At 44.5% G+C, this 19,584-nt stretch overlaps 3 protein-coding genes across 6 annotated transcripts; 2 read left to right on the top strand and 1 right to left on the bottom strand.

Moving 5' to 3' along the window:
• Positions 1-103: 103 nt before the first annotated feature.
• Positions 104-5,967, bottom strand: LOC112897511 (VIN3-like protein 2). Of its 2 annotated transcripts, XM_025965817.1 has the most exons (6): positions 5,749-5,967; positions 5,341-5,406; positions 2,351-3,017; positions 1,687-2,012; positions 538-1,499; positions 104-454 (listed from the first exon to the last, which is right to left on the bottom strand). In XM_025965817.1, exons 3-5 carry the CDS (start codon positions 3,007-3,009, stop codon positions 586-588), a joined length of 1,899 nt encoding a protein of 632 aa, XP_025821602.1. In that variant the 5' UTR covers positions 3,010-3,017; positions 5,341-5,406; positions 5,749-5,967; the 3' UTR covers positions 104-454; positions 538-585. The 2 variants fall into 2 exon arrangements, with proteins under 2 accessions (XP_025821602.1, XP_025821601.1); XM_025965816.1 differs by having other exon boundaries at positions 104-1,499.
• Positions 5,968-7,106: 1,139 nt separating this feature from the next.
• On the top strand, positions 7,107-13,764 carry LOC112897955. 3 transcript variants are annotated; one of them, XM_025966361.1, is made up of 3 exons: positions 7,107-7,579; positions 8,925-9,021; positions 9,444-9,586. In XM_025966361.1, exons 1-3 carry the CDS (start codon positions 7,438-7,440, stop codon positions 9,445-9,447), a joined length of 243 nt encoding a protein of 80 aa, XP_025822146.1. In that variant the 5' UTR covers positions 7,107-7,437; the 3' UTR covers positions 9,448-9,586. The 3 variants fall into 3 exon arrangements, 1 of the variants encoding a protein (XP_025822146.1); XR_003229793.1 differs by lacking the exon at positions 8,925-9,021 and adding an exon at positions 12,609-13,764 and having other exon boundaries at positions 7,116-7,579; positions 9,444-11,341; XR_003229792.1 differs by lacking the exon at positions 7,107-7,579 and adding an exon at positions 12,609-13,764 and having other exon boundaries at positions 7,586-9,021; positions 9,444-11,341.
• Positions 13,765-14,114: 350 nt separating this feature from the next.
• LOC112897886 (protein ECERIFERUM 26-like) lies at positions 14,115-17,851 on the top strand. The gene is made up of 2 exons (XM_025966283.1): positions 14,115-14,626; positions 16,793-17,851. The coding sequence occupies exons 1-2, from the start codon at positions 14,123-14,125 to the stop codon at positions 17,663-17,665; spliced, it is 1,377 nt and encodes a 458-aa protein (XP_025822068.1). The 5' UTR covers positions 14,115-14,122; the 3' UTR covers positions 17,666-17,851.
• The last annotated feature ends 1,733 nt before the right edge of the window (positions 17,852-19,584 follow it).

The following is a 19,584-nucleotide window of genomic DNA, read 5'->3' as shown; positions in this document are numbered from 1 at the left end:
ACCATTCGAACCAAGGCGTCTGATTGAAATGGAACGACGGAGAGTCGGAGAAGTGGGTGGACGTGGAAGCGTACACTCCAAACACATACGAGATCCCACACAATAAGGTAAGACATCTCCAAAGTCAGGATATGATTTCACAGAAGTTAACTTGCAGATCCACCATAGCATTCCACATATGCAAACAGTTGCTTGACTACTCTTACAAGCTCCAACTACTCAGGAGTTGCACGCTACACCCAAACCGGATCATGAACCATGTCACACCAGCACAAGGTTCCACATCGATTGTATCCATGGACCAATCATCACCCTACCAACTGAATTTGAATGAATAAATGAGATATCAAATGGACCTGAATGCCAAATGAAGCACCTACTACATATAGGCGTCTCTCATAACTACAGCCCACATTGCACTTGTCAGCAACCACGAGGAGTTTTATTCATGTGCCTGATAAGAGAATTTAGATGCAACCTGATAGCCAGCAATAGGCGATAGCTTCAATATGCATCCTTTAATCACCAGAAGGTTACCAGCAAAATGATGTCACACGGTGAGACGTCATGCAGCGATGAAGCTTTCTAGTGCCAAAGCTTGCAGCATGCACCCTTCTGTTGCGGCTGAGGGGGCTTCTCCTTGACGCAGACAACATCCATGAATGCATCAACCAGTTGGGCGACCAAGCTCACGGGATCACCAATGAGAGCATCCACGAAAGCACCCACAATTCGCCTGTCCTGCGCTGTTGCCTTCAGGCTGAACCAGGTGAGGAATTTTACACGGAAGTCACTGTCCATGTGCCCTTCGTGCTCCAGCCACCTGATCACCTTCACGCAGTACTCGTACTGCTGCTCCACATAATTCTTGGAGGCCGAATCTGGGGTGCCAATGAGCAAGTCAGGTTTGCTTGGAGCTTCCGAAGGAGAAGAGTTGGAGCTCGGGAATGGTAAAACTTCAGATGTTGGCGGCAACTGGCTTTCATCGTTGTCACTTGCACCATCTAACCTTGCAATCTTAGCCCGCTTACAATACCTGTCACAGGATAAATTGTTCTCACTTGAATTTGTAGAACCCTTAGGTGAATCATATTGAATGGCTCTCTGATGATTCTGCAAATTCAAATCCTTTTTCTGATGCTGCACTGAATCCTCTTTGAGGCACACACTCTCAGAATTCTGAGTTGAACACTGGCTGCTGCCGTGGTCAAGGCTCCGTGTACTGCATTTTGCCTCCCGCTCAGTAAACTCCTGTATGCTGCCAAAAGGTAAAACCTTGAAGAAGTATTCAGTTGAAGGGCTTAGACCAGAAACCAGGCTCCTAGTATTTGGTCTCAGTATGTGGCATGTGGGCTCTGATGAATAGTTGAGAACCTTAGCACTTCGATGCCATACTTTGCAACCATCAATGTGCTCCTTACCGATGTTATCCTGATATTTCAACACAATAACCACAGAGAACGGAGTGATCTCATCAAAAAGGATTTGGGGTTGGGGACCTGAAAAGGTAAATACTATCTGTTCAGACACGAAATTTTCGCCTGTATCTTTTGTAAGGAAATCTTTGATAACTTTTGTTTTGGGGGTAACAAACACAACTATGTCCAATTGTTCAAGGAAGAAGACTCCTAACATTCAAATGCAGTTTGAGCAAACATGAAAAATCATATTATAAGAGAAACTTACCCAGGACTTTCGGATTATCATTCAACTCAAACTCCAAGGTGTTATCGACTGTAGAGTCTACAATTTCTAATGCATTTGAACAAAGCTTCTGAACTTCAGCGCCACAGCTAAGCCGGTTCACGATGCCACGCCCCATGATTGCAGAAACTTGATCCAATGCACCACCAACTTCTTTCTCTAGTGTTTTCACAGCTGAACTGATTATGCTTGCTATTTCCTTGTAATGGTCAGACCCTTTTACCATTTTATGGCTCAATGACAGCCTCTCACAAAGCACATCAACTCTTCTTGCCTCCCTGGCAATTGCAAGTTGTTTCCGCAGACTCCTGCAATAGATAAGAGGTAAAAAATATAAATGGAGTTCCAACAGGCACAAGAGGCATAGGTGGATACAATATTTTAGCATGTAAAACATATTAGGCTCCATTTATCACTTTTTCTTTACTAAAATTTGTGTCAAACTCAGTAAAGGGACTAGAAAGATATGTTCAGTTATGATAAAAAATTACCAAATAAAGCATTGCACATTAATACAGACTGTTACAGTAGTTTTGGATGGTCAGACCCAAATAAGAATTAGGATAACAGCAGAGTTCATAGTTTTGTTTCTTATAAATCATAATTTTCAAGGGATGTTAATGAACCAAAACAGTCAGAAGGGTACCTCATTAGCCAGTTGATTTTACCACAGCTAACACAGTAGAAACTACAATCCAACTTGTTGCACCCACTCTTGACAATGCCAGCTTTTTTATTCTTTAGAGCACACTTTAGGTGACAAGAGATACCACATGAACTACCACTGTATGGATTATCAGAGCTGCAAACCAACCACAAGCTAGGATCTTTGTTATCATCGTATTTATTGCAAATGCAGCAAGAGCAACGCTTGCAATATTTATCGCCTGCATTCCATATGGCTTGGCATGCAACATTTCTGCACACCACTGTACCAGCTTGAGCCTCTCTGTGCATTGATGAGTCGGAGTTTGCAGTTTTGAGTGAATGCTGTGCTTGTTCCTCATATTCTTTCATTTGTGTGTCATCTTTGTTATCCTGCCCCGATAATATAGCCTTTGCACTATCATCCTTGACTTGTCCACTGTTCCGTGAAACTAATTTCAAGAGATATGCAATCATCTTAGATTTTGGAACATTGGTGTACTTCCTCTCCTTGCCCAGCTCCACACATATAAGCTCAAGAAGATCCCTGCGGGTCCAGCACTGAAGAATCTCCATGGCACCTTGCGGCCATCTTGCAACTTCGTATACTAGTTGTCTCTTGTCCATCAGGCTCATCCCATTGTGTTTTTCTGGATCCATCACAATTCCTGGATGAAGAATTATGAACTATATCAGCTAAGCAGTACTATACCGTATGAACTGAGTACAAAACTACAACAAGAGAACAGTGGTGCAAAAGAACAGAATATACATGCACAAAAATCAAAGGAAGAAAAGGCATATCCTTCTATCCTTTAATTTTGACTACAAAAGATTGCATTCATGTATAATGGTGTACAAGTTCACATACCATTTTAGGAGATCAAGAGTAACAAATTCAGCGAGAGAGAAATATGTACTCTCAGCGTAAAAGACAAGGTAATAAATGTATGATTTTGTCGCTGTCTTCAAACTAAAACAAGTGTAAATTTTGTCATTTTCCTAGGTCAAAATTTGGAAAGAAGTATTAGTATCTTAAAAAGCTGAATGTCGGGGGGAAAATGGCAGTTCGCACAACCTCACTCTGTCCTCTAACTAATAATTGGTGCTTAGCACTAACCAAAGCATACAGTGATTGTGCCTACACATGTAGCTTGACTACACTTTCTAAAAGCAACTTGAGTAATCTGAAACTTTATTTAACATCCCAGTAGACAAACGATGCCAGAATATTTAGGGTCTGTGTAAAATTTTGAACACAAATTGAAAATTGGTGCATCTCTAAAATTATTTTTGACATACCAAACAAATGATTCAAAAATAGAAAGGGTAATCAAGAAATCCAGTGAAGCTTAACATTCTCTCACTACAGCTGTATTTACCAACATTTGGACTCAGGTGCACAAAGAAGGACATTTTATATCATAATTCTTACTTCTATGGAAACAGGAAAAATAGAAGAGGAAGTGAAGCTAGATTCTCTTCAATTCTTCTATACAGTACATCATGATACATAGAAAGTCTACAAAGCCCTCATTCCCTCAATACAATGATGCCTTCAAAAGGAAGTGAAGCTAGGCACATTGTTGCCGTGTTTGTAAATTCACCCAGTAGTTCCGTTGTTGCGGAGTCGTTGCTTTGAAAGGAACTTCATAAATTCAGATTTAATTTCGCTAACATAACTAAATATACAGACTTCCTACATATCCAACATGACACATTACATAAAACATGATAGGATCACCAAAACTTGGCATGGCTCAACTATTACGAACTCATACCTCAACCAGTGCTCAAATTGGATATTTCGTAACAATCCTTAATTGCTATTACAAGTTAGAAATCCATTCCAAAATTGCAACTGAAAACCTTCTAAAATTTCAGGAAAACCTGGAAGATAACAAGAATCTAATTGCCAGACAGATCGAAGATTTCAAATGCTATGCCGCAAATGAAAGCAGCACCACGCTGATTGCAAAGAATGAAGGGTGGACAAAATGAAATGAGACGGATTAGGTTTCTCGTCACCTTGGACTAACTTTAGGATTTAGGATTTTTTATCACCTTGGCAGACTTTTAGGATTAGGGGTCCTCAACACATCAGCCGCTAATTTTTGGGAGGCTTTCGCACAACTTGCCACAACGGAGAGAAGCTTCGTTGAGAAGTTCGTTCAGGAAAGGAATTCTTATTGCTTCAGCGGCAAAAAGATGTAATCTGTTGACCAGAGTTCTATGAGGCAAGTTAGGCGCTAGGCGGCACCATCTTGGCACCTAGCACCTCAAGTCCAAGTACCCAGGTGTACCCTTAGCTTGTGTAGGCAACAGCCATATGTGGCATGTTTGCATGCAACTACCACCAGCCTTGAGTTATTAACTTCACAATGCTTACATAACAGCTAAACGACAATTGAATAACTACATAACTGATCTATACTCTAGTTCACTGTGGGCCCTAGGTTGCGTAACGCGCATTTTCTAAGTGTTAGGCTGTTTTACGTTAGCAGAAATATCCACGTTTTGCAAATTTTCTTTCTGAAAATTCCAAGTAAAACCAAAATCATAGTATACCTGTTATTCTACAATCCTGTGGTTTCAAACTCTAGATGTTTGCATGCACAAAAAGTTTAGTTCGTAATTGTGTCAGCATGATCCTATGGTTGGAGGAGTCATACCACATTTCCTAACATTAGGGCAAGGAAAATCTATAGAAAGATTGAGCATTATCTATAATCAGGGAAACACATCATGTCCCCCGCAATAATGGAAGCAAGAGCATACCCTGAAAAATGCGCTACCATGCGACTGACATAATTGCACATGTCGAGAAGCCTTACAGTCTACTAAAAAGCAACATAATGGAAATAACGGTTTACTAATGGCATCAGAAGGCAACAAGGCAACACATGCAAGCGATAACCGATACATGAGTGCGCAATAAATGAGCGGCATTCTCCACCGACAGGAGCATGAGCATAGTTGCTGGGAGCTTACCAGCCGAGCGGAAGCAGAGCGGGCGAAAAGATGCCGCCAGTCGTCACTTGAGCTGAACTCGGTTACCTGCAGTGGGGGAAAACAACCAAAAAGGGTGGGAAACATCAGTTCGAGGCCTTGCGCACACGTGCCCACCCCACGGATGGCGGCGGCGCCCGGCGAAGCAACAGCATTGCGCGAAACGGCGCCGTAGAGTTCAATGTCGAGGGGAACAAGGCCCTAATCGGAGCACGCACAGGCGGACGGCGAGGGGATTAGGTCAGCACCGATAACCAGCCCACCCGCCGCCATCTGCACGGGTTGAGGGACGCCCGTCCAGGGAGGAGGATTCGGGGGGTTCGATTCGACTGCTGGAACCGGAAGAGAGGATGGGGGAGGGGAGGGTTGAAAAATCGGGCCGGAGCTTACCGGGAAAGCCGGGCGGGCGGATCTCCCCCGCGCGACGCCATCCCGGGGCCAGCGAGCAGCAGCAGGCGGGGGATTGGGGACGGCGGCGCGGGTGGGGTGAGGAGGCGGAGTAGGAGGAGCGCAGGTGCTCGGCAGCGCTGCGGGGTGGGTGGGAGACGGTGCCGTGGTGCGCGAGGCTTTTGAGACGAGAACGCCACGGGGTGGGGGAGGAGCCAGGAGGCGAGAAGAGGAGGGAGGGAGGGGTAGGCGCGGTGGGGGCCCACCGCGCAGTGGAAAAGGCAGCGCAGGCTGCACCTGCACTGTGAGGCCACAGCGCATCTCGAGGATCGGGGGGGGGGGGGGGGCGGGCGTACTCCAACGGTACGACGGAACACGTGTCGGCTAAAGAAAAACAAGAAAAATAGTTTTCATGTAATCATGTTAGGTTCTGGGCACACCGTGTAAACGTCACGGAGTATTTAGGGATATCTGTTTAATCAGCGATTTACCCTATTTAATAACCATTTAACCTGATTAAATAGTCATTTACTCTGAAAAAATAGATCGACTGTTAAATGTCTACCGTTTAGACTAACGCTATCGCAAACCGAACGCCTACCGTACCACGCTTGCAAATTGAAATGAGCTCCCTCTTGTCTCGGCAACTTTAAAATGTTAAAGTTGAGACATGCGAGTTTACAATCGATAATGGCTAGCAAATGATGATTTAGAATCTTTAAGAATGCAATTCGGATGCTTCCAAATTCATCACTTACGAATGAATGCAGGTGGTGGAAGTATTAAACACTGTGCAGGTTGTCTGTATTGCATTCTTTTCTAAATCCATAGTGGCACTAGTGGAAATATCAATGGCCCTGTGTATAAAAACAGAGGAGTATCATCTATCATTCCCATATTAAAATATCAAATTAGTAGTTGTCTACCAAATCATTCCGATCTTAAAATATCAAATTAGTAATTGTCTACCAAATTAAATGACGCATCCTATCCATATATCATGACATGCTTGAAGGGGGGTTAAATTGGAACCCAAACCCTTAAAATCCTAAAAACTACTCTAATGAAGTGATGGTACCTTTTTTTTCTTTCATCATGAGACAAAAGTAAAGGGGGTGAAAGCCGTAGAGTGGAAAAGAAAGGCTGAAAAAAATCATGCAAATGGTCCAAACGTGTTTTAACTTTTCCCATAAAGTTGTTGTTGGCTGCTCGAGAGTGATGAGCTTGAGCATGCTTCGAGTGGGACTCTGGGGAGTGGCCTTTGCCCTCCTACGCGCCGCCGCCTCCCTCCGCTCCGCGGACAGACTCCTCTGACGTCACGTCAACTTGACTTGGTCAGTGACGTGCGGGCCCTCCAACGACGGGTCCACCTGTCATCTTGCAAGCCACGTATGCAGTACGTCACCGGTGCGCCGCCCCGCACCCCCGCCGCATTTTCTCCTTCCTCGTCGTCCTCGTTCCGCTCCGCCGAACGCATCCGGGAGCAGGGAGAAGCGGCGGGTCGAAGATTCTAAGTCAGGTTGGGAAATCAGTCGTCGCTGGCGGCGGGCGAGTCGTAGCGGCTGGCGGAGCCGGCAGCTTTGCTTTGCCTTGCCTGCGGGGACCAGCGAGAAGCGCGGAGGCGGCAGCCCCGTCGTCGCCGCCTCCCCGCGGACCCCGCGAGCGCGGAACGGGGATGCGCCGGAGGCTGAGATGACCGGTTGGTGGCGGCCAGAGCCCAGAAGCATCGGGGGGAACACCGCCAGCGCGTCAGGGCGCAGCGGTGTGGACGTGCCCGGCGGCAACCGTGGTTCTGTCGTTGCGGCCTACGCCCACCTGACTGCTGGTCTTGCAGGTAGTCATTCCGGCCTTGAGACTTCCCCTTTGGTGAACACGTCGAGCCTTGGAAACCAGTCTCATTTTGTTCATACATTGGTTCATCCTTCTTTTATCTGTTCACCGAATCTTGATGCTGGTCTGCTTACATAATGCATTTTGCTTCTGCTCACTGAATTGAGATTCATCAAGACCTCGTTATTCTGAGAAGTATGAGGTATCAGAAGGAAAACTTGTTCATTTGAATTTTTTTGGAAAACTTATGTGATGATTCATAGAAAATTACCAACGCCCAATTTGTTGGTTGGTTGTTTCTCTACATCTAAAAGTGAGCATCAATAGTTCTTCCTTCCTCCAGTAATAGGATCAGAAATGGATTCGAGTAAGATGACTTTGTAATCCCTTAGTTTCTCATTTTGTTGTTAAACTGATAAGTTTGCTGCATGTCAGTTCATTTCTTTCTTTGTCTTTTTTTTTTTTTGAGCAGGTGCATGTCAGTTTCTGAAGTGCTATTCTGAGCATGCTTATCCCTGCAAGTTTTCTTTCTTCCCTCTGAAAGAGGCACATAGACATACTGTACTGATGCTGCTTTTAGATAAATGTTTGCTTAGCCTAGTATTTATTCTTCAATAAATACTGATGCTATTTATCTGGTCATCAAAGAGCTTAGATAAATATGTTCAGCATTGCCTTTTATGTACATATATTTTCAGAAGAACTTGAGGCGGTTAGTGAAACATTAAGTAACGTGGATCATGTACACTGCACACTTTTTTTTAGAAGTGACAATTTGAGAGGTTTTACCAAGCAGTTGAACTAGGTAAGCTTAAAGTTTTTGTGAAGGTTGCTATCATGCAAGCTGGGATAGCACTATAGTGTACTGATATTGTCACATGAGACTGCATATCCAAAACCAAAACAATATGACATCATGCAACCAAAATAGGTGATGTAGTACCGGACTTCTGGAGAGTCATAATGTTCACTATCATCTTCTTACAGTTATGTATAAGACTATTGCGTGCAAGTTACTGCATACACTGGCAAATGGATTATGATTATAAGTTTCATTCCAACAGTTTTGCTTCTGCAATTGAATAGCACATGATATAATCAAAACTAATCTAGATCTCTTAGCTCTAATCTGAGCTTATACTTCAAAGTTGGCAGCTGAACTTGTAGTTTAGACTTCAATTAGTTACTCCCTCTGTTTCTGTATAGTATTTTATTGATTGAGATTAAGCAAAATTATGTCAAATTTGTACTCATTGGATAGATCAATAGTTTGTATGCCCAATGAGACAAAAATGATCCAATTTCATCTAAGTTTACTTTGCTTTTGTGCCTCCTGGGTATGTGGACAGGGAAAACATTATCAAACGGAGGCAGTGGAAGATTTCTACATGCTAACTCTTCAGAGGAAACTAAGTTCCATCCTCCTACAATAGTGTTGGTGTGTGGGTATGTGTTTCGTACTATGCAATTGTATTATGGCCAGTAATGCACATTTATGATCTCTGGCTGTAGGTTGATAAACTGTGGCCAGATGAGATATTGTGCGTATAGTATTTGGGGAGAGAGGGGAGGGGGTAATTTAATTTTATACAAACCAAACCAAATTAAGGGTTCTGAAGATTCTTGGACTGGTGTTACCCCCTTGTGGACGCCTGGTGCAACTGCAGCCGTAGCATAGCACTCAATTTCCTATTAGCGTCCTACCATGATAAATCACCAGGGATCAAATAATTTTTAGTAAAATAAGTAATTCCCTATTCCATGTTCTCTTGTTGTATGTGTATTTAGCTAAGTCGATACCTATGTTGAACCATGGAGTACACAAAGAAATTTGCTATCTGATTACTATTCATTTTTTTAACCAACAGGTGATTCGACTCAGGAAACTAGTGCACAATGGAGAATCTGATCAAACTATAGCATGATTGGGAAATTCAGTTGCTAGTGCTTCTAAGTTTTGAAATACAAATATTTCTATTCTTCACTGGTGGCCTTCATCGCCGAAGCATCAACATGTTGCTTAGACTCTCTATTTGGATAGCTTATTTGGGAGCAGACGTGATAGCAGTTTATGCCCTTGGCTACCGCTCACAGCATAAGGATGCCACCATTGAAGGAGACACAATAAGGGGAACCCAGCCACTAGCTTTCGTCTGGGCTCCCTTCCTCCTCATTCATCTCGGTGGGCAGGACACTATCACTGCTTTTGCCATGGAGGACAACAACTTGTGGTTAAGGCATTTATTGAATCTCATGGCGCAGGTTGTCCTATCTTTATATGTTTTCTGGAAGTCGATTAGAAGACACAGCGTGGAACTTCTAGTTTCAGGTATCTTTGTGTTTGTTGCGGGGATTATCAAATATGGAGAAAGGACATGGTCTCTCAAGTGTGGGAGCTTTAAAAGTCTTCAGAGCTCCACTGGAAATCACTGTAAGCATCGGTTTCCAGAATTGATTGATGGGGATGCTAGTTATTCTAACACTGTCTGGACTGGTCTTCGTTCAATGCTAGATGTCCTTAATTTCTTCTCTGGCCGAACCTTGTTTGTTGGTGATCCGTTGAGGTTTGGTCGTGAAGGTTTGGGAACTTGGCTACCCAACCAAGTGCTCAAGGTGCTTGGGGTCGAACTTGGTATGATGTATGATGATCTCTACACCAAAGCTCTTGTTCTTAGAACAAGGAGTGGCATTACACTTTGTTGTATCTCCCAGTTATCTGCTTTGGTTGCCTTCGCGCTCTTCCTTGCAGGCAAGAAACATAAGTACAGTAGGGCTGATATTGCAATCACCTATTTATTTGTCGGCACATTCTTCCTGGAACTTTGTGCATTGTTTATATTCTTGATGTCTCCATGGACATGGGCATGGTTGAAAGCTCGAAAATACGAGAGGCTTGCCCAGTATTCTTGGTCTCTTTTTTCCAGCGGCCTCATTGGATGGCCAGAGAAGAGGTCATTGTGGTCAAATGCAATGGGACAGTACAACTTGAGGGTTTGGTTTGAGGAGTATGGCAAACCAAAGTCTTGTGGCCAACGAGTGATGAACATGACCAGAAAGTTGGCAACATCAATCAGTGTTGATAAGGAGAAAATATTTTGGCTAAGCAAGCTATTAGACATGGAGTATGTCAAGGTGGATAAGGTGACGGAGTGTCTTGTGGAGGCCACCAGCAACTTTGTTCGTCAACCCTATGAGTTTCAGAGGACCGGGAATGGCCAAATCTTGACCCTCTCTTAAGATATGCACAAGTTTTTTACATCGCAGATTCTGGTTTTGCTATTGTCTTTATGCATATGGTTACTGAGCTACACCTGAGCAAATACCCCTGCCCAGACATTGAAGCAGATGTAGCAGAAGATATTGATGTTTTGGTGGAGATCTGCTAGAAACTTTCCTGCTACATGATGCACCTCCTGCTCACCCTCCCTTCCCTGCTGCCTCTCAATGCTAGCGCGGTGGCTACTGAATAAGCGGCAAGCTTACATGTTGGAGAACGATATCATGACAGAATTGAAAGGGCTTGATCCCCAGCCGGGCAAGGAAGCACTAGAGGAGATCAAGGATCTATGGGTGCGGCTCACCATCTATGCTGCTGCCAAGTCACAGCCGGAGATGCATGCAGCACAACTGGCAAGAGGAGGGGAACCCCTTACTTTTGTTTGGCTGCAGCTAGCGCACTATAACTGTGGGGAATTCAGGTTCAGTAGGATCGAGCTTACCCGTGATCGCTCCAAACATTCGATATTCTATGTCTTACAACTCAATGGTTGGTACTCCCTCCGCTCACCTTTACAATCTCCAAGATGCACCTTTGACCACTGCTTTATATAACATAAGATACATACATGCTAATAAGATCTTGTTTTAATGAAAGCTTTTTAAAGAGAAATTAAGTTATATAGTTTCCATGTAGGTAATATTGAAAGTAAATATACTAGTTTTGCAAAGTAGTGGCACAGATTCTAGGACACTAATGAAAAGAAAAAAATCGGTCTTGCCATTGCTTTTTTTAATATTTAGATTAGACTCATGCCATAAATGTGTTAAACTTGCTCCATTTATGCCATTACTGTACCAATTTTAGTGTCAAAACGAGTTTGATTCATGCCACTGGAAATGGTACGGAAGTGGCATAAATTGAACAAATTTTATACAGTGGTGGCATGAGTCAAAATATTACACAAGCAATGATGAATATGTATACTGTAATTGACACAGTGGCATCTAGTTCTCCTGAATAAAAATGAACGGAAGGACTAGAAATTAGTAAATCAAATAATCAATTTCAGTATAATATATCTGTTCAACTAACCCTGCATGGATGCTTGCTTATTTGTTGCTTTCTTACTAGCTTGATCTAGCAAGATAAATTTGATCGAATGCAAGAGAAATTACCATGTTAATATTTTACTTCCAGCTACTATGTGTACTTATATTGCAAATAATTGTTTTTCCTATCTAATGTCACTCTGTATACATCTTAAAAGAACTTCTGTTATGTATATGTTAATTGTTTGTAGTCTTGTGTACTTCAGCGTTTTTTCTCCTCTTATTTATCCACTTTGGACCTTTTAGTTATTTATGTAAGCTTTATAGAGCCGGGTTTGAGCTTCTATCACATTCTATTGGAAAAGCACAAAGCAATTAGTGTATGTGTGTAGAGTCAGTACAGAACTTTAATACAAATTTTGTTGTTTATGTGGTCAGATCAACTAGCCAGATCATGCGGTATGGCTAAGCTTTGGTTTTTCCTGTTAGTGCACAGTTTGCAAATAATTAAAGGAATATCAAAACAAACTTACAAGTGTACAGTTGTTGACGCATGAAGCAGACACAGGTCGGGTCCTCTTGACTCCATCTGTACTTCTTTGTTTGAAGTGATAAGGGAATCTAGAAAATCTAGCTAACAAGTTCAATTCCCCAGTGCCAGAACTAAGAGCGTCATTGTTTTCCCCTGCACGTATGCTCAGTTGCTTTTCAGTGATGATATTAAAGGAGTAAAACGTGACTTGTGTTGTTTGGTCCTGAATTAGGCAGCTCAGATGAAAGGAGATTAACTGAAGAGTGGATCGAGAGATTGTTCGCATGAAGGCTGGAGTTTCATGAGTTAGTGCATTGCAGTTGGCAGTGTGTTTGATCGAAGTTACAACTGATGCCGTGATGTACCTTGCCAATGTCAGACGATCGGCATTCCAGGTATGCATGGTGGGTGCCCAGGTTTTGCCATCTGTAGTGATAAATCCAATGGTGGCTGGTACTTAGCCCCCAATTTGTCTCCTAACCTCAATTTCACCTTAATTGTTTAGCTGTATAGCTGGGTTAAGAAAGGTTTGCAAAATCTAAATTCCCTAGTAAAACATTGCCTATGTATATGCCACTAGAAAGATCCTTCTGTTTTGTTCTCCCCTCTCAAGTCAATGTTTTTGTCGAGTGATGTGATGTCTTCTTTTCTCTGATCATCTTCAACAATAGTGAGGACTCTTCTGTGTGGCATCATCTAGGGTTTCCGGAGCAAAATAAGCGGGTTTCGTTCACAAGAATGAGTGCTAGTATAAAATCGCTCAACTAGATTTTACAGAATGACATGGTTCCTCAAACCTTATGCATCATTGGGCATGTAAAAATAAATGTCTCAATTGTTCTCCAAACACAAGGCAGGCTGCCTACTTTGCAAGTACTTGCCGATGCTTGTCAAGTATCTATTGTGGTGAGCTGGGTGGCTGGTGGTCTAATGAAGGCACAATTGAAACATCGCCTTTACTGAATGAACTACCAACTCTCCAACGCAGAGTGCCCTTGCCTACACATTGGTGGTGACCATCTGGTCTAAATTAAAGATCAGGATGTAGACACTGGACACACCTTGCCTTTACTTCTGAGCTAGCAAAGCTTCATCACTGGCAACTGCTGGACAGGGACATACCAATATGCCCGGCATGGTACCAGAGGGAGGGGCCACTCTCTTGGCTTACTGACATTTATGCCGCCATACCTCCATCTTTCATCTCTGTTGCAGGCAGGATTTTACTTGCTTAGATCATCCAGGAGTAGTGAACTTGTTTTTGTTTCCAAGAAAGTTAAACTCAGCCTTTGAATAGTGTTCGCGGAAACAAGTATATGTCAAATTCCTGTAAATTAAACATCATTTGAATTCTCAGTTTCCAGGGTAAAATTTGAATTGTAGACACAGGACAACGATTTATGTCAGTTTGTCTCGCCGACACGCGATGATGGAGAACCACGTGAGTGGCACATTGTAGAACATGTACATAGTTGTACAGCCATATACTGTCGCACAGTAGCCATTTTTCACTGATCTTCATTGCTCAATTTAAAGTGTCCTGTCTACCTGCACGTTGCAAAAAAAAATAGCGAAACATATCGGATCGGCTTCATGAACCGTCTTCAGACTTCAATGTGGTCGATCGGCACACCAATCAAGCCGGTATATAAAGTAGGAAGTTCACACCCCCGTTACTTGCACACTGCCCTCCAGCTCCCAAGTTTCTCAGCAACCGAGCGACACCGCCGCCGCGTCGCGTGCGCCATGATGGTTGCCGAGCTCGCCGCCGCCGGCTCAGGGAGCCCGCTGGCCGCCGGGGCCGGGGCCGGCGACATGACCGTGCACAGCTACCGGCTGTCGACGGTGGTGCCGGGGTCGGTGACCGGGGAGGCGGTGGACTACGAGCTCGCGGACGCCGACCTGCTGCACAAGCTGCACTACCTCCGCGCGGTGCACGTGTTCCGCGCCCCGGCGCCGGGGGACGCCGCCGCGCTCGCCGTCCGGGAGCTCAAGGAGCCCATGTTCCCGTGGCTGGACATGTACTTCCCCGTCAGCGGCCGGCTCCGGCGGCGCGACGGCGAGGCGGCGCCGGGGCGGCCGTACGTGCGGTGCAACGACTGCGGCGTGCGCATCGTGGAGGCCGCCGTCGACGCCACCGTGGAGGAGTGGCTGGAGCAGGAGGCAGAGCGCGGCGGCCTCTGCAAGCCGCTGGCCTACGACAAGGTCATCGGGCCGGAGCTCTTCTTCTCGCCGCTGCTCTACGTGCAGGTTGTCAACACTCTTCCTCTCGATTTGGACTTTGGTCGTCGCCACCTGCAGTCTCGATGAAATGAACGAACGTGCTCTCAGGCCTAAACCATCTAGAACATCTCTGGCCTAAAAAATTGTAGGTCAACATGGGATGCAAGATAATAATTTTGTTTGAACGAATAACACTAGACAGTGCATGATAGCATCGAGTAACGGTTTCGTTTACTACATGTTTATACAAATTGAGGTTAGTTATATACCACTCTACCTCCGTTTCTTTTGCAGTCGTGTTAGAACTTAAAAAATATTTTAGAAGTATATTTTAGCCGTCAATTTTTCTTGTAATATATCACCAGTTGCTACAAAGTCAATGCCATATTAAAAGACATTTGAAATATGAATCCATTCGTGTAATAATGTTTACTACCTCTAGTCATTAAAACTTGTCGTTTCAGACAAGCAGAACAGCTTGTTTTCTGCTACTTTTCCTTAGGCCCCGTTTGGGTCATTTAGGACTAAACTTTATTTTGGATTAAACGTTAGGTGACTAGACATTAGATAATTAAATTTTAAATTTTAGTCCATGTTTGTTTGGATCCATGGACTGAAATTTAGGTAGGACACATATAGAAATATAGAAATATCTTTTTTTTATCCTTGTCATATATTACTGTTGCGCCTACGTGCACATAGTGAGGGACATTTTGGTCTTTTCGCACTTCATAGGTTGGTTTAGTTCAAATTAGATGGATTTTGAGGACTAATGGACTAAATTTTAGTTGAGGTGAAACTAAACTTTAGTCTACATTTTAATCCACCTATTTGGATCATCTAATGGATAAAATTTTAGTCCTAAAGTTTAGCCCATAGATCCAAATGAAGCCTTATTATCTTCAACCTATGACTGGAAGTTTTTTTTTTAACTTTGACTTTTCAAAACTCTAATAGGCCCGCTAAACACGAATCAGGGGAGCTGGCCTTACAGGATAAATACCTTTCTTTATAAATTTAATAAAATTGCAATAGTTTGATTTAGAAAAAACTTAGTATTCCATATATTCCAGAATGGAGGGACTAGTTACTAACTTGAAGCTAGTGCCTTCTTTCCGTTCAACACCAGCTGTTACAGAAGACAACGATCTTTAAGTTAAGTTTCAGAGCATGGCGCAAGTAAGGGGGTGTTTGGTTCAGAAGGTCTAAACTTTAGCCTTATCACATCAAAAGGAATTTTATCATTTAGAGATATTAAATAAAGTCTAATTATAAAACTAATTGCAGAATCTCTAGGCTAATTCACGAGATAAATCTGATGAGGAATATTAACCTATAATTAGCGGATGGTTATTGTAGTATCACTATTGCAAATTATTGATTAATTAGGCTCATTAAATTCGTCTCGCGAATTAGCACCCATCTATAAAAAAGCTTCATAAACAGTTTTTATTTAATACTTCTAAATAATAAGATTCTCTTTGATGTGATGGAGCTAAAATTTAATCCTCCGAAACTAAACGGGGTCTAAAGTGAAATTAAGGCGTTGTCCTTCTCTCCCGTACCAAAAATCTTGAAGCATGTTCTCATAGCAATTGATTTCTCTGGCCCACCGACTTATGGAAGAAACAGGGGAAAGGCACAATGAATTGAAGATACCTGTACAGCAAACCTTCGATACTGATATGGAACCTTCATTTAGGGAAAATAAACTTATTTCATTGACAGTGAATGACAGTCAAACCGCGCCTTATAACATGATGATTAGGGGATCATAAATACAAATATAAATATATTTATATGTTTTTATGTTTGTCCGAAGACACTAGAAAATTTATCCTCAGTCAAACTTATTTAGATTTGACCAATACCAGCTAGAAATACAAATAGTTATGCAATATATGGTTTATGCTAACAGATTCATGCAAAATAATATCATAGTCTACAATATTTATATAAAATAACACACCTTTGTATAAATTGGTGATTAAAATTTCACCTTCTAGACCATGTCCATGTCTAATTGCTTATGCTTGTGAACTAAGTGTGTAGTACAATATTGTAATTAAGAACTGATTGTGTTTTTTCTCAGAGCTTAACACATTTCTTGGTGTCTTGTTCATGGCTTAGCTCTCATGAGCAAGATGGGGGTTACTATTGGCACTAAAAACTCAGTGCCAATTTATTGGACAGATCACCAGTTTCAAGTGCGGCGGGATGGCCCTTGGCTTCACGTGGGCGCACCTCATCGGCGACATCCCCTCCGCCGCCGCCTGCTTCAGCACGTGGGCGCAGCTTCTCAGCGGCAAGAAGGCCCCGGCACCCACCCTGCGGGACCCACACACCAAGCCGCTGTCGGCCGCACCTGCCGGCGTGACGGCCCCACCGTCGGTCAAGGCCACCGCTGCGCCCGTCGGCGACGACTGGAGGGTCCCCACCGCCTGTGAAATGGTGCCCTTCTCCTTCCACGTCACCGAGCAGCAGCTGAAGCGCCTCCTGCTCGGCAGCCACCATCATCAGGTGAGCACGTTCGAGCTGGTCGCGGCGCTGGTGTGGCGCGCGGTGGCCGCGATCCGTGGCCCCGAGGAGGAGGAGGAGACGCGCACGGTGACCGTCGTGAAGACCACCGACCCTGCGGCCGCGCCGAGCGGCGGCCGCCGCCTCGGGCTAACCAACGAGCACCGCATCGGCCACGTCGTCGCGCCGGCAGGCCTGCCGCCGGCGGCGGCCGACGTCGCGGAGCTGGCGGCGCTGCTGGCCGGCGCGAGCCTGGACGGGGCCGGCGCGGTCGCGGCGCTGGCGGGGGCGGACGACGCCGACGCGGTCGTGTACGGCGCCAACCTGACGCTCGTGGACGCCGAGGGCCTGGACGTGTACGGCGGGCTGGAGCTCGGGGCGCGGCGCCCCGCGCACGTGGAGTACGCCGTGGACGGCGCTGGCGACGGCGGCGCTGTCGTCGTGCACCGCGACGCCGGCGGGCGGGGCCGCACCGTCGCGGCCGCCGTGCGCCGGGGCGAGGCGGGCCGCCTCCGCGCCGCGCTCCGCGACGCCCTGCGCGTTGCTTGACGACGGTCGAGCTAATAGCTTGCCTTTCGTCAGGGTCAATAAAGAATCTTGCAAGCACTTCAGCGTGCTCCTTTGTGCTGCTTGTGTTGGTCTGTTCGATCAGTCCTGCGTTCTAGTGCACTCTTGCGAGCAGTTTAGCGTGTATTTGAACTTGTAACTCTAATGTGTGTTATGAACTTTCAATAATATGAATTTGCTGTGTTTGGTAGTGTGTGTTGGTGGACAGGCCGGCAAGAAGAAGAAGAGGAACCAATAAGTGGGATTATAGTTAAATGAAGGCCCTGTTTGTTTCCACGCAAGATTATGTAATCTAGATTATAATCTATAAGCTAGAGGAGCGTAGCTTATTGGATTATGATAATCTAGCTTATAAATTGGAATGATCTTAGCTATAATCTATAGTATGTTTGTTTCATATTATAGATTATAAGCTAGATTACATAATTTAGGTGGGAAACAAACACCCCGAAGAGAGTTAATAAAATAATTACTGATGTCAATGAATTATCCTATCTAATAATCTGCAACATTACCATTACCATGCGAGTTTAGGTCCTGTTTGTGTTTGTTGAGCTTTTGGCTATTTTGGATCATTGACTTTTAAGATCTCCGAAAGTGAGATGCCCTAAAAATCAGAAGGCAGAAGCATCTTGTCACGAGCCTTTTCAGCTTCTGGGTTTTTATGGACATATGGTTTTAGAGCATCCTAAAAGCTAGCAGTCCAAAAGTCCGCAGAAGCTCGAACAAACAGGATTAGACAGTTTGATTTTTGAAATATGTTGAATTGCGTACCCTTCAAATATATACGTCAAGTTCACACACACACACACACACACACATGTACACACACACGCACACACAGAGGTCGTGTTGGGCTTGAATCTTCATTTCTTGCGTTATGGCCCAGTCCAACGGCTCAACCAATAAGAGATGGGCAAAGCCGAAGAGCACAATTGGCCCATGTTCCGTCGGCTGCAACCAGAGAGCTAGCAGCAAAGCACTTCCGGCCATAGCCTGAGATCGCTGAGATCGAATGACCACGCTGTTCACACTGACGACAAGGACGCTTCCTAGCTTCCTTTCGTTTCGTTTCTGGGCATGCATGTACCGGCATGTGAACATGCGAGACGACGGATGCTCGAGCCAGAGGCTGCTGCTAGTTCCACGTGGTTCGTCGCGCTCTCCGGCCGGGTGGCGCCGGCCGGCCGGCCGGCCGTCCGGTCCCCACGCGCGCGGCAGCGGCAGGCAGCTTCCTCTGACGCCAACTAACGTTTCAGATGGCTGGCACATGTTTCAGATGGCAGGTGGTCGCTGATGCTTCGCGATCAGCTATACGCGTTCGGTCGACAGCACCGGCCAGCCGGTTCAGGAACCTGGGGGAGCTTTCAGGCATCATCTGAATTAATGAACAGGCAGCTTGCATTGCGCCCGGCAGGCATGATGACGAGAAACTCAGTTTGCCATCGATAGATTGGACGGTCGTTTATTTTTTTCTCCTCAATTGAGAATTGAGAATCCAGCTGATTATATAAATTTTCGATTCTGGATTCTGAAAGTCATCTAATTTTTAAATTTTTTAAAATTGAGACTTCAAAATCGACCATAAACTAAAACAAACATGACCGACTATAGAATAAAACCGATATCTATCATTACTGCAATAAGTTCTTCATTTTCCATCGTGAACTACAAACAGTGGAGAGTATGCAAATATTTATACCGTCGGTTAAAAATATAAGGAAATCTCTGACGATTGCAGTAGTGTGTCAAAGTTGGCGTTGTCAGTGCCGGAAGCTGCCAGATATACAGGAGAGAGGGGATCGGAGAAAAGGTGACCACGCAGCAGCTAGCTAGCTAGCAACACGGTACGTGGCGCGCTTGCTTGCATTGGGGTCTCACCAGCCACACACAGCCTATCC

Source organism: Panicum hallii, chromosome 6, assembly GCF_002211085.1.
Source record: "Panicum hallii strain FIL2 chromosome 6, PHallii_v3.1, whole genome shotgun sequence".
Classification (NCBI taxonomy): domain Eukaryota; kingdom Viridiplantae; phylum Streptophyta; class Magnoliopsida; order Poales; family Poaceae; genus Panicum; species Panicum hallii.
This window is presented reverse-complemented; position numbering and strand designations above follow the sequence as displayed.

Coding starts and splice junctions, on each gene's coding strand:
- LOC112897955 (XM_025966361.1), top strand. CDS start 7,438: ATGACCGGTTGGTGGCGGCCAGAGCCCAGAAGCATCGGGGGGAACACC. Junction 7,580..8,924: donor CCTGACTGCTGGTCTTGCAG/GTAGTCATTCCG, acceptor GTATGTGGACAG/GGAAAACATTATCAAACGGA.
- LOC112897511 (XM_025965816.1), bottom strand. CDS start 3,009: ATGGATCCAGAAAAACACAATGGGATGAGCCTGATGGACAAGAGACAA. Junction 2,013..2,350: donor AAAATCAACTGGCTAATGAG/GTACCCTTCTGA, acceptor TATCTATTGCAG/GAGTCTGCGGAAACAACTTG. Junction 1,500..1,686: donor TGATAATCCGAAAGTCCTGG/GTAAGTTTCTCT, acceptor TTACCTTTTCAG/GTCCCCAACCCCAAATCCTT.
- LOC112897886 (XM_025966283.1), top strand. CDS start 14,123: ATGATGGTTGCCGAGCTCGCCGCCGCCGGCTCAGGGAGCCCGCTGGCC. Junction 14,627..16,792: donor CGCCGCTGCTCTACGTGCAG/GTTGTCAACACT, acceptor TTTATTGGACAG/ATCACCAGTTTCAAGTGCGG.